Source organism: Jaculus jaculus, chromosome 14 (assembly GCF_020740685.1).
Source record: "Jaculus jaculus isolate mJacJac1 chromosome 14, mJacJac1.mat.Y.cur, whole genome shotgun sequence".
Classification (NCBI taxonomy): Eukaryota; Metazoa; Chordata; class Mammalia; order Rodentia; family Dipodidae; genus Jaculus; species Jaculus jaculus.
The window spans coordinates 61,993,890-62,006,960 of record NC_059115.1 but is presented as its reverse complement, the minus strand read 5'-3'; the positions used below and the strand labels follow the sequence as shown (position 1 = coordinate 62,006,960).

The window sequence follows — 13,071 nt, the reverse complement described above, 5'->3', positions numbered from 1 at the left end:
AGAGCAGGAACATATGGCAGGTAGATGGGGAGAATCAGGCTGGACCTGTCCCCAGCCTCTGTCCGATACAGGAGGAATCGAGGTAGCAAACGGCTGAAATGCTCTGACTGGGGGGGGGGGGGGGTAGGGGAGTGAGGGAAAGGAAGATTCCCACTTGTATACAGCTCCCGCAGCCCAGGGGCTGGAAGAAGGCAGACCTTGCTTGTAAAGTGCTGTGGCTTCTAGCTGGGCCAGGCCCTAGGCAAGCTTGGAAGAAGGTAGGCCAGGCAAGGAACTAGGAACCAGGCATTCCTGACCCGCATATGTCCCGCCATGATTTCTGCAGGCGTGGCTTGGAAGGGTGGTCTGGTGCTTCTGTCTTTAGCCCTCACCAGTCGCCCATCACCTTTTGTCCACACACAAACCAATACAAGTTAACACCTATGGGACTGTCCCGCTCACCGCCGAAGGTTCTGGGCCAACGGAGTCTTATTCAGGGTTGTGGCCCCAGCCTGGATTCCTCAATGGAAGCCACACCTTTAACCTGGGAGGGAGTTTCTTGCTGGGCAGTGGGTGCTTGTGTCTGCCAACCGATAGGCTCACACCTCATAGAGGATCACTGGGAAATCCACGTGGATGCGGGGAGGATCCAGCTTCACGATGCCCTGAGGAATCAGATTTTTATGCACCCGCCTCAGCTTGGCGCGCTTCTGCCCGTTCTTGGTGATGATTGTTTCCTCGTAGAACTCGTGAGCCAGATCCCCATCTTCATCATAGAACATGGAGCCGCGGCGTGTGAATACGAAAGGAGGCACCGCTCGGGTTCGAGGCCGCACCAGAGCTTGCTCGGTTACCCCCGCCTCCGGGCCGCCGCCCCCCGCCGCCGAGGCAAAGGGCCAGAGGCCCCTAGCTTTGGAGCCGCTGGCGCCCATGTCAGGGCCGCCGGCGCATGGCGGAGCCAGCAACCGCCCCGCTCTCAGTTTTTTTTCTCTGTGTCTTTATCTTTTGTATAATTCGGCTAAGGATTTTTTTTAATGTATCTTATTTATTCATTCATTTGAGAGAGAGAACTAGGGAGAGAGAGATTGAGAGAGAGAGAACAGGCACGCCAGGGCCTCCAGCTGCTGTAACTGAACTCTAGACGCATGCACCCCCTTGTGCATCTGGCTTACGTGGGAGGCAGTGGGTAAGTAGGAGAGGGGTGACACTGTGGGTGAAATAGTTTAGATGTAGTCAGCAGAGTGGGATGGGAAAATGGAGGGAGAGGATAAGTAACCAAAACTAAAGATCTTATTTAAAAAATGCCAGGGAAACCTACTTCTTTGCTAGCTAATCAAAATCATGTAATGTAAAAAAAAAATTTAAAAAAGGCAGGGCTGGAGAGATGGCTTAGGGGTAAAGGCACTTGCTTATGAAGCCTAACAACTGAGGTTCAATTCCCCAGTATCCACGTAAGCCAGGTGTACAAGGTGGCACATTCATCTGGAGTTCGTTTGCAGTGGCAAGAGGCCCTGGTACGCTCCCTTCTCCCCCTCAAATTAAAAGGAAAAAAAAAACAACAAGACAGTCTGTGCAGAAGTGGTTAAGCTGCTCTCAGAAGCCACGTGCTGTTACAGAACTCCCGTGCTAGGGGTGGGATAATTCTTAGTGACCTGTTGGTCAGCGAGGCCCCTGAGGTGCTCAAAATAATACAGGCCATTGCCAGTGCTCTCGGTTGCCCACCAGAACTAGATGGTAAGTCCCTATTGCTGATAAAACCCAATGTTTTGATTGCAGGATACTGAGAAATCAAGCTGGAACAGGGTTGGAAGCCTCTTTCCTGCTGGCTACCTGTCACAGTGCCAGAAAGTCCCGGATACTAGAGAGGGAGGAGTCACCAAGGGTCTTACGCAGTGGTTGGCCAGGCGTGTTGCACAGTCAACCAGCCAGGCAAGATGCCCATTACGCAGAAGTGGCATGCTTGTTATGGGGATAACCAACTGTTCTCTGATTGACTTGAGGCTTCTCCATGGGAGGGAATTCATCCCTGGTACTGAAAACCTGGTCAAAAGCCTGTAGCTAGGAGGTAGTGAACCCTAGGCAGGAACCACTACTACCTTTATTTCTCTAGTGGATATATTGTGCCCATAATATTTTCCTCTAAGTATTTGTTTATTTTCACCTTTGGACAGAGAAACTTTTCTTTTTCTTTCCCTTTGGTTTTTTTTGGCAGTGACTATACCAGGAGACTCAAAATTAGTCAAAGCCCTGAGAATAAGAAACTGTTACAGTTTCAGCACTGAATGAGATATCCTTAATATACCCTCCAAGGTTCAGGAAACATTATGGAAGAGGGGGAAGAAAGAATGTAAGAGCCAGTGATAAATGCTTTGGAACGCTATCTTCTGGACATGGAATGGCTATTACATTCATGACCCTTACAATATTGGTCCCATCAACATTTCAACCTAGATGATGGATCAGGAACAAACATTTAAAAAGACATCAAGACAGAAAAAGAGACTAATCAGAAGGCAAGTGGTTCAGTGGAATGGAGATGGAGTGCAAAGACAGGAGAAGGTAATAGGAATGGGTTATGATAAAAATACATTATGAACATGTTTGAAATTGTCAATAAAAAGGGACTTGCAAGCACCCAAAAAGCAAACTTTTGAAACATACTCAAAATACTCTGAATAGAAAAGTAGGATGTAGTTTCATGCAATATGACAGGGTGTGTGTGTGTGTGTGTGTGTGTGTGTGTGTGTGTGTGTGTGTGTGTTATGAGAGACAGAGAGAGCGGTAGGGCCTCTAGCTACTGCAATCGAACTCCAGGTGTGTGTGCCATTTTGTGTGCATATGTCCCTTTGTGTGTCTGGTTTACATGGGATCTGGAAAGTTGAACATGGGTCCTTAAGCTTCATAGGCAAGCACCTTAACTGCTGAGCCATCTCTCTAGCCCCAGTGTGACAGTTTTTAAAATTTTTAATTTTATTTATTTATTTGAAAGAGAGAGAGATAGACAGAGAGAGAGAGTACACCAGGGCCTCCAGCCACTGCAAACAAACTCCAGATGCATGTGCCACCTTGTGCATCTGGCTTACGTGGGTACTAGGGAATCAAACCTGGGTCCTTAGGCTTTGCAGGCAAGTACCCTATCCACTAAGCAATCTCTCCAGCCCAATGACAGTTTTATACAATATGACCCCCTGGGTTTCCTGAGAAGTTGTGTGTCTCTGCAACCATGTGCTCTGATGAGGTTGTACACATACCATTCCAAATACGGCACCTTGGAATATGAAGAAATAGAAGCAGGAGGGTCATTTTCAGCTTTCTGTCCTGAAGCAGGACATAACCTAGCTCTCTGACTTTTCTCTGAACTTATAAAATCATCATAAACCTTTATTACAGAGACTTCTCCCCTCTAGTCAAAGGAAAAGAACATGGACATTTTCCAAGGCACAGAGACTCCAAGAAGGCTTTGGGTACCTCCCCCATTTTGTTATGTGAGATCACACTCCCTCTCTTTTTCCCTCTTCCCCTTGTTAAATGTCTAAATATGTCATTGTATTCCAAAGAACATGGTATATTAGAAGAGGATGGGCTCAGGAGCTTGGAAAACCCTCTGCCTCAGCTCTTTCTGGCCTTAAAGCATTGGCTCGGGCTTGCTACAATGACAGCTCTATGGTAAGCGATGTCTTACCACTCTCTCCTCTCCCCAAAGTAGTCCCTGGACCTCTCCAGCATCTATGACTCAACCCCTCTCTACACTGCACACTGGCATGTCAGAAGCACTCAGACTGAAAACACTATGTACTTGTGTTTCTGATGGCACAAAAATCACTTCCACGTGAGTATCCAGCCTCCCTATTTGCTTTAGAAGACTGCTGTTTGGTCATGATCATTGCTCAGGGCTTCCTCTCCCACCCCCACATCATTTCCCTCCAAGGAAGTCTCTGTCATTTATCACTGAGCTTTAACAGGGCACATTTGGAAGAAGAGAGAGAAAGAAGATGCAGGGAGAGATTTGGGGAGAAAAATACCAAAGGGGAGATGTATGAGAGAAATAGTAGAAAAGAGACCAGGGGCTTCTGAGAATCATTGCAGTGAATAATAAATTGTCCTCATCGTATTAAGAAATGATAAAGGAAGTAAATGTGGGGACAGAGGAAACCCTTGTCTTGTTTCTGATTTTAGTGGAAAAGCATCAGGTTTTCTCCATTTACTATTATGTTGGCTGTAGGCTTGTCATAAATAGCCTTTATTATGTTAAGACATGTTCCTTCTATTCCCAGTTTCTGTAGTGCTTTTATCATGAGGGGATGTTAGATTTTGTTGAATGCTTTCTCTGCATTGAATGAAATGATCATGTGATTTTTGTCCTTCAGCCCATTTATATAATGTATTACATTTATCAATTTGCATATGTTGAATCATCCCTGAATCTCTGAGATAAAGCCTACTTTGTTGGGGTGAATGATCTTTCTGATATATTCCTGTATTCTGTTTGCCAACATTTTGTTGAAAATTTTGCATCTATGTTTATGAGGGAGATTGGTCTGTAATTTTCTTTCTTTTTTTTTAAATTTTTTTTTGTTATTTTTATTTATTTATTTGAGAGTGACAGAGAGAGGAAGAGGCAGATAGAGAGAGAGAATGGGTGCGCCAGGGCTTCCAGCCACTGCAAACGAACTCCAGACGTGTGCGCCCCCTTGTGCATCTGGCTAACGTGGGTCCTGGGGAGTCGAGCCTCGAACCAGGGTCCTTAGGCTTCACAGGCAAGTGCTTAACCGCTAAGCCATCTCTCCAGCCATAATTTTCTTTTTTTGTTCTATGTTTGCCTGGTTTTGGTATCAGGTTGATGCTGGCTTTGTAGAAGGAGTTTGGTAGGATTCCTTCTTTTTCTATCTTATGGAAAAGTTTAAGAAGCATTGGTGTTAGTTCTTCCATAAAGGTCTGGTAGAATTCACCAATGAATCCATCTGGACCTGGACTTTTTTTCATTGGGAGATTTGTTATAACTGCTTGGATCTCCGTATTTGTTATCAGTCTATTTAAGTGGTTAATCTCATCTTAATTTAAATTAGGTAGGTCATACAAATCAAGAAAATCATCCATTTCTTTCAGAGTTTCAAATTTAGTGGAGTTTATGTTCTTATAGTATGTCCCTATGATTTTTTTTTTGTTTTGTTTTGTTTTGTTTTTTGTTTTTGTTTTTCAAGCTAGGGTCTCATTCTAGTCCAGGCTGACCTGGAATTCACTGTGTAGTCTCAGGGTGGCCTTGAACTCATGGCACTCTTTCTACCTCTGCCTCCTAAATGCTGGGATTTAAGGCATGTGCCACCATGCCCGGCACCCTATGATTTTTTAAATTTTTCTGGTATCCGTTGTGATGGTGCATTTTTCATCTCTAATTTTATTAATTTGTATCTCTTCTCTTTTTCTTTTGGTCAGATTTGCTAAGGGTTTATCAATCTTGTTTATCCTTTCAAAGAACCAACTCTTTGTTTCATTGATTCTTTGGATTTGTTTTTTTTTTTTTGGTTTCTATTTCATTAATTTCTGCCCTAATCTTTATTATTTCTTCCCATCTACTGATTATCAGTTTGCCTTGTTCTTCTTTTTCCAAGGCTTTAAGGTGAAGCATTAAGTTGTTTGCTTGCAACCTTTCTAATTTCTTAACATAGGCACTTAAAGCTATAAATTTCCCTCTTAGTACTGCCTTCATTGTGTCCCAAAGGTTTTGGTATGTTGTGTTCTCATTATCATTTGACTCTATGAATTTTTTGATTTCCTTCTTGATTTCTTCATTGACCCATTCATCATTTAGTAGTGTATTGTCTAGTTTCCATGATTTTGTATATAGCTTTTCTTGCTATTGATTTGTAGTTTGATCCCATTGTGATCAGCTAGAGTGCAAGGGATGATTTCAGTTTTCCTGTGTTTGTTAAGATTTGCTTTATGTCCTAATATATGGTCTATTTTAGAGAATGTTCCATGTGCTGCTGTAAAGAATGTATATTCTGCAGCATTTGGGTGAAATGTCCTGTATATATCTGTTAGGCCCATTTGTTCTATGACCTCATTTAATCCAGGTGTCTCTCTGTTTATTTTTTTGCTGGGATGACCTGTCAATTGACGAGAGTGGGATGTTGAAGTCACCCACTACCACTGTGTTTGGTGTTATCTGTAACCTTAGTTCTAATAGCGTTTATTTGATGAAGTTGGGAGCCCCCGTGTTTAGGTGCATATATGTTTAGGATTGTAATGTCCTCCTGTTGGAGTGTGACTTTAATAAATATAAAGTTACCTTCCTTATTTTTCCTAACTAATGTTGGACTGAAGTCTACCTTGGCAGATATTAGGATAACAACCCTGCTTGTTTTCTTGGCCCATTTGCTTGAAACACCATTTCCCAACTTTTCACCCTAGGATAGTGTCCATCCTTTATAGAAAGGTGAGTTTCTTGGAGGCAAAAAATTGAAGGATCCTGATTTTTAACCCAGTCTGCAAACCTATGTCTTTTGGTTAGGGCATTGAAGCCATTGATATTAAGAGTTATTATTGAAAGGTATGTATTTATTTTTGACATTTTTCTTGTTTTTTAGTTCTTCTGGTTTTATCTTTGATCTCTTATATTACCTAGTATTTGAGTATGGTTTATTTTTTCCAGGTTCCTTTTATGTGTGCTTTTCTTTCTCTTTAGCATGGAGGATCCTTTCAAATATTTTCTGTAGAGCTGGTTTTGTCTTCAAATATTCCTTTAGCCTGCTTTTGTTGTGGAATATCCTTATTTATCCATCCATTTGAATGGATAGCTTTGCAGGATAAAGTAATCTTGGTTAAGAGTTGTTACCTTTCAGAACCTGGAACACATCACTCCAAGACCTTCTGGCTTTTAAAGTTTATGTTGAGTAATCTGCTGTGATCCTGATGGGCTTTACTTTGTATGTGACTTGATTTTGCTCTCTAATTGCTTTTGATATATTTTCTTTGGTTTGTATGTGTGGTAGTTTAATTATAACATGGCAAGGAGATGTTCTTTCCAGGTTTTGTCTGTTTGGTGTTCTAAAGGCTTCCTGTACCTGCACTGGCATCTCTTTCCCAATTTGGGGGGAGTTTTTTTTTTTTTTCTATGATTTAGAAAAGGGGGCAGGAAGGGAGGAAAAAAGGATTATCTTGAAATTTGTAGCTTGGATACTAGGTTGAAGTTTTTCCCTGTTATGTGGCTCTTGGACCACATGACTCACATGGAGTGTAGCAGGTTTAAAGGCCCACATACTCAAAGTAGAAGATTATATAAGCTTAGAGGAAAAAAAAAAAAATGAAGGCACTGCCAGCTATTGCAGCTTCTTTCATAGAAGACTCACTGATTAAAAAGAAGACAGGAAGTGAACAGAATCTGGAACATAAATAAGGAGAAAGAATAAAAGCTCTGAAATTAGATCTTCCTCCATCAGGTAACCACATGGGAATTGAAAAACACGGGTTAGGAGAGACTGCACATCCCTGAACCCTGACAATCGCTTTGCCTTCCGAACAGAAACATGACCAGAATGCAGAACTTCCCTGGAGACAAGCTGATGAGGAGGAAAATGCAGTCAGAGCTGGGGCTGGAGAGGCCACACAGCAGAAGGGAATCCAGGTAGCTCATTAGACAGTAGCAGCTCAATTGGCGCAGTGTGAAAAGAAACGTAAACAGAGAAAGTATGTTTCAATGTTCAGAGAAGGAAATATTGACAAAGCTTAATGCTAACTAAGACGTCATGGGCACTTCATAATCTACTGGGCATACTTTGTGCTGGTAAACTTTCCAGAGGATACTCTGGCAATATGTACATCAATATTAAAATTTAAATGTATACATGTATGCATGCACACACACATACTACACACACACTTGGCATGGAAACTTTCTTTATGGGAATATTCTCTGAGGACATAAGTAAGCAACTATGTAAAGATGTATGGCAAGGAATTCTTAAAGTTATTTTTACATAATAGCAAAAATACCCTGTGAATAATTTAATTATCCACCAGTAGGAGGTCTTGGTTTAATAAATTAAATACATCCATACAGTGGTACCCCATGCATTGCATGGTTCTTATAAGCATAGGTTTTAGAGTCAGAATGTCTCAATTTAAATTTGGCCCTACCTACTTACTAGCTATATGATTGTGATATGTTATTTAACAATTCTCTCCCTCAACTTCCTAACCTATGAAGTGTTCACAATTCATAACATCTACAAAGTAGCTCCATTGGGCTGGAGAGATGGCTTAGCGGTTGAGCGCTTGCCTGTGAAGCCTAAGGATCCCGGTTCGAGGCTCCGGTTCCCCAGGTCCCACGTTAGCCAGATGCACAAGGGGGCGCACGCGTCTGGAGTTCGTTTGCAGAGGCTGGAAGCCCTGGCGCGCCCATTCTCTCTCTCCCTCTATCTGTCTTTCTCTCTGTGTCTGTCGCTCTCAAATAAATAAATAAATAAAAATTAAAAAAAAAGTAGCTCCATTATCTATAAAATCTAGAGCTTTTGCAAACATTAAATAAAGTGAAAGTCCATGAACATGATATTCAATTTTAGCTATTAATATTATTCTGCAATCATTATAAATTATTGTCTATGTTAACATAACAAGGGTTATGTTTAGTAAAAGTTATAGACCAGCTAGTAATAGAGGTTTTCTTTTGGCCAGAATGATTGGAGTGTGATTTTATGAATATAAAATGTTCTAAAAATATACTTTATTTATTTATTTTGTTTTTTGAGGTAGGGTCTCACTCTAGCCCAGGCTGACCTGGAATTCACTATGGAGTCTCAGGGTGGCCTCAAACTCACAGCGATCCTCCTACCTCTGCCTCCCAAGTGCTGGGATTAAAGGCGTGTGCCACCACGCCCTGCTTATACTTACTTTATTTTTTATACTAGCTATTTCTGATGGTGGTGTTTTGGATACTTCTTTTCTTTTTTAATATCTTTTTTTCTTGCTTGATATTTTATTAACATCTAATAAATCCTAAGATGGCAAGCTATAAAGTTTAGGTCAGCTTTTTTGTTGAAAGCTAAAATTCTAGACAAACAGAAAAATCACAAACTCAAAGCAAAAGGAGCCAACTAGAGTTAGTGCCTGTCATCCTATCCCAAGGCAGAGATGACAGGGAGGAGCCACCCTGAGAAGACCCAGTTACAGCAATGCTGAGTGACTACCTGGAGTTTCAGGAGGCTGTATGTATTTGGAATACGCTGCTCTATGGCTCTGTGTCTCCCATGGTCAGGATATGGGTCCAGGAATCAAGGGGTAGCACCACTCACCATTATGCCCAGTGATCTACTATCAAATTCATTCCTTCCTGTGGTCACGACATTATGTTCCCTTGCTCCAGATGTCTTAGTTCTAGAAGGAGAAGCACTTCCACCAGGAAACACACCAGTGGTATTATTGAGCTGGAAGTTAAAAGTCGCTGTCTAGCTACTTTGGGCTTCTCATGCCTGCAATGCTGGCAGGGGCAACTGAGTGTGTAGGAAATTTGACTACAACTCTAAAATGGAGGCAAGGCAGACCATGCCAGCAATACAGGGGTTTTCTGAGGGCATTTTAGTACGCTCACGCACTGTGATTAAAGTCAATAGAACATGACATCTCAGCCTAAGCAGGACAGCTGATGTCCCAAACCTCCCAGGAGTGAAGCTTTGGTTTGTCCCACTAGGTAAAGAGCCAGCTAAGGCACTGGCTGAAGGGCCAAGGGAACACAGAGTTGGGAAAGAAGGTAGTTACAACTATCATTGGTGACCACATGGCTAGTTACAGAAATGAGTACTTTTATTGTCATAGTTCCTCATCTCGTTAGGAACATGTTTGCAGATGTGTTTCCTTTCTTGTTCTCTTGTCCATGTGCAATGTGTCGATTCTTTATATCATAGTTTACAACTATTACCAATTTTAAATCATGATATTTAAACTGTAGAATACCAAGAAAAAAGTAAACACCACTCAAAGACCTGGTCTCTCCTTTTGGGAGGAGTTAGTACATTCTTTTTATTTTTTTAATTTTTATTAGCATTTTCCATGATTATAAAAAAAAAATCCCATGGTAATTCCCTCCCTCCCCCCACCACTTGCCCCTTTGAAATTCCATTCTCCATCATATTACCTCCCCATCTCAATCATTGTACTTACATATATACAGTATCAATCTATTAAATGGGAGGAGTTAATACATTCTTATCTACATACAGGGTAGTTGTATCACGTTAAGTGAAATTATCATCTTGCTATTGGCTTTATTGAGAAATAAGTATGATTTAAGGATATGTATACGGCTAAGTTGGCAAATAGTAGTAGACTCATGATGGCTAATTTTATATGGCTTTCAAGTATTTCCCCTTACCTAAACCAACATGCTCTTAATAGTTAAGATCTCCTCGTACTGCTTGCTTCCTATCAGTTCCCGATAGCTGCACACTTTCCTGTATACATCCTGGTCATTTGAGGCGGAAGAACCAAGAAACCGAATTTCAAACATGCCCGCATCATGTCTTTTCTCAGAATTGTCTAATGCACAGGAGGACCCAGCATAGGCCAAGAAGTTAGAGACATCAGGGAAGATGTTGGAGACAATCCCAGACAAGAGAGGACTGCTGCCCGAGGCAATGAGAGGCTCCATCACCCCACCTTCTGAGTAACATACGCCTCCCAGATTCTGGCCAGCATGGGAAAAGAAGTTACCCTGAGAGTATCTGACACTTAGAGAGGCAACTAAATTTTCCAAATTGAAAGTCATTGCTAACCATAAAATTAAATCTCAAAATGCAAGCACTATGGACTGAAGGCACTCAGTCTGTTTGCCTAGTTTCAGCCAAGTCTTCCCTTCAGGTCATCTTGTTGAGGAAATTTAGTGGTGTCAGAGCCCCCAAATAAATAGTTTTCTCTTAGAGAAGTGTAAGAAATTGTTGGGCTTGTAGGGAAAAATCTAGCTCATTATACTTTACTACAGGTCAAAAATGTCAGGAGGGTCTGTACTTTACTTATCTCTGCCCCTCAAGGAGTCCTTCCATCCCCTTCTGAGAAGGGCCTTCCTAGAGAATTGAGATTTTTGAGAAGGTTGTGCTTTTTCAGAAATCCTGACATCAGGATTAACAGGTCAATGCACAGGCCTCACATAAAAAATAATAATAAAACCCAACCTGAGTCTCAAGGTGGGCTTCTGAAACCCCCTCTTGCTTCCTTGGGCAAGACTTTTCCTTCCTTCCTTCCTTCCTTCCTTCCCTTAAGTGCTTTCTCTTAAAGGCTCTCCTTCCTAAAGCTCAAAGATATAATAAAAATCTATAATAAAAATCTTTCTGAGCCTCTTCCTCTGGTCTGTGGATTTCATTTATCAAATTCATAAGACAGGAATCCAGAGATACCCTCGAGTTAACAGTGCATTGGCATATCATATTGGTGCATTGGCAAGGACGTCCCAAAACTTCCTGTATCACCATGAGTGGTGAGGTCCACATCTCAGGGAGGGGCACAAAGCAGATGCTGCACCTCCCCCATGTCACGTATGTGGAAAGAGGTAGAAACCCTCACCATGCTTCTGGACTGTGAAGACCAGCTCCTGGCCTGAGCCACAAAACAGCCTTTGGAAGGACCCTTACCTTTCTTTCTTTCCCATTTGGAGTCTACCCACCACTTCTCATCTGGAATTGTTCTGTAGCAAAAAGTGGGGGGGGGGGTTGTAGAAAGGAGAAAAGGCAGCCCTTGAGGGTTAAAAGGTGGTGGTGGGAGCTAGAGAGATGGTTTAGGAGTTAAGCGCTTGCCTGTGAAGCCCAAGGACCCCAGTTCGAGGCTCGATTCCCCAAGACCCACGTGAGCCAGATGCACAAGGGGATGCACACATCTAGAGTTCATTTGCAGTGGCTGGCAGCCCTGGCGCGCCCATTCTCTCCCCCGCCCCTCTGTCGCTCTCAAATAAATAAATAAAAATTTTTTAAAAATTTTAAAAAGGTGGCTGGGGGCTAGCAGACCCAGGTACCGTGCATGGCTTTTGGAATACAGGAGAAAGGCAGAGCAGGGCCCTCATTTCCACCATGTAGATGCAGAGCAGTTGATGTTGCTTAGTGCTGCCTTGTCCTTAAAATAGAACAACTGCCTCTGCTAATAAGCGGCAGAGCCTGGTCCTCCTTTTTCAGCAGGGCGGGGATGACGCGGCCTTGTTGGCGTTTCGCTGCTGCTGCCTGTCCTCACCTATAGCTCTTTCATCTTCTCACACCTTGCAGTTACAGATTTATTCTTCATATTCACTCTGTCTTCTTCCACCTCCCTGTTTCCACAAGTGTTCAGGTCTTTCTAATGAGAACATTTATTGAGCCCAACTGTGGGCCGGGCATATGTTCAGTGTCATCCATGCGCATCTCACTGAAGTTTCCCTAGCAAGGTCTACTTACTAGAAACCCATCCCAGCGAACTCAGCGACTTTACTGGAGACTGCTCGGCTTCTAAGAGGTCGGGCTGGAGCCTGGGGTTCTGTCTCAGTGACCACACGCACTGGGGACCCGGCCGCTCCCAGCCCTGCGCTGCCATGAGAGGGAACAGGCTGCGCCGGTTTCCCGCATCTGTGATGCTGGAGGCTGAAGGAGCCCTGCATCTCAGCTGCTGTTTGCAGGGCACACCTGGACCGTGCCACCCAAGGCTCTGGATGGGTGCCTGTTGGCAGTTCATCGAGCCCTACCTGATGCTCCAAGCAAGCCAACAGAGGAGACCCCACACCCAGGGCTGTAGCTGCTATTTCCAGCACAGCGATCTAAGCAGTTCTCCCAAAGAAAGAGTTATAACCAAGTGGTCCTTTGACAGCTCCCTCTCTCAGTGCCTGCAACTCCCAGCTCTGAAGGGAGGCCTAGATTGCAAGATAAGGGAGGAGCTGGGCCGATTTTCTGGTCACTTCTTGGCACTGCGTGCTTATGTTTTCATAGCAGCCGCAGGCCCTGCATCCTTCCTGGAGACTCCAGGGTAGAACACAAACAACCCCCGCCTCTTTCTATTTCCCCGGCCGCTGGCAGAGCGGCTGTCTTGATTTGCTCTGCTCTCAGAGGCTCCCTTTGCTGGGTGGGAGCTTCCATATGGCCCCCATTA

General features: G+C 43.2%; 1 protein-coding gene across 1 annotated transcript; it reads right to left on the bottom strand.

Annotated features, from left to right (window-relative positions):
• Positions 1 to 247: 247 nt before the first annotated feature.
• On the bottom strand, positions 248 to 911 carry LOC123454792 (tumor suppressor candidate 2-like). The gene has a single exon (XM_045134196.1). The coding sequence runs from the start codon at positions 909 to 911 to the stop codon at positions 579 to 581; it is 333 nt and encodes a 110-aa protein (XP_044990131.1). The 3' UTR covers positions 248 to 578.
• Positions 912 to 13,071: the final 12,160 nt, after the last annotated feature.

Excerpts from the sequence above, each read along its gene's own strand:
- LOC123454792 (XM_045134196.1), bottom strand. The coding sequence starts at position 911 with ATGGGCGCCAGCGGCTCCAAAGCTAGGGGCCTCTGGCCCTTTGCCTCG.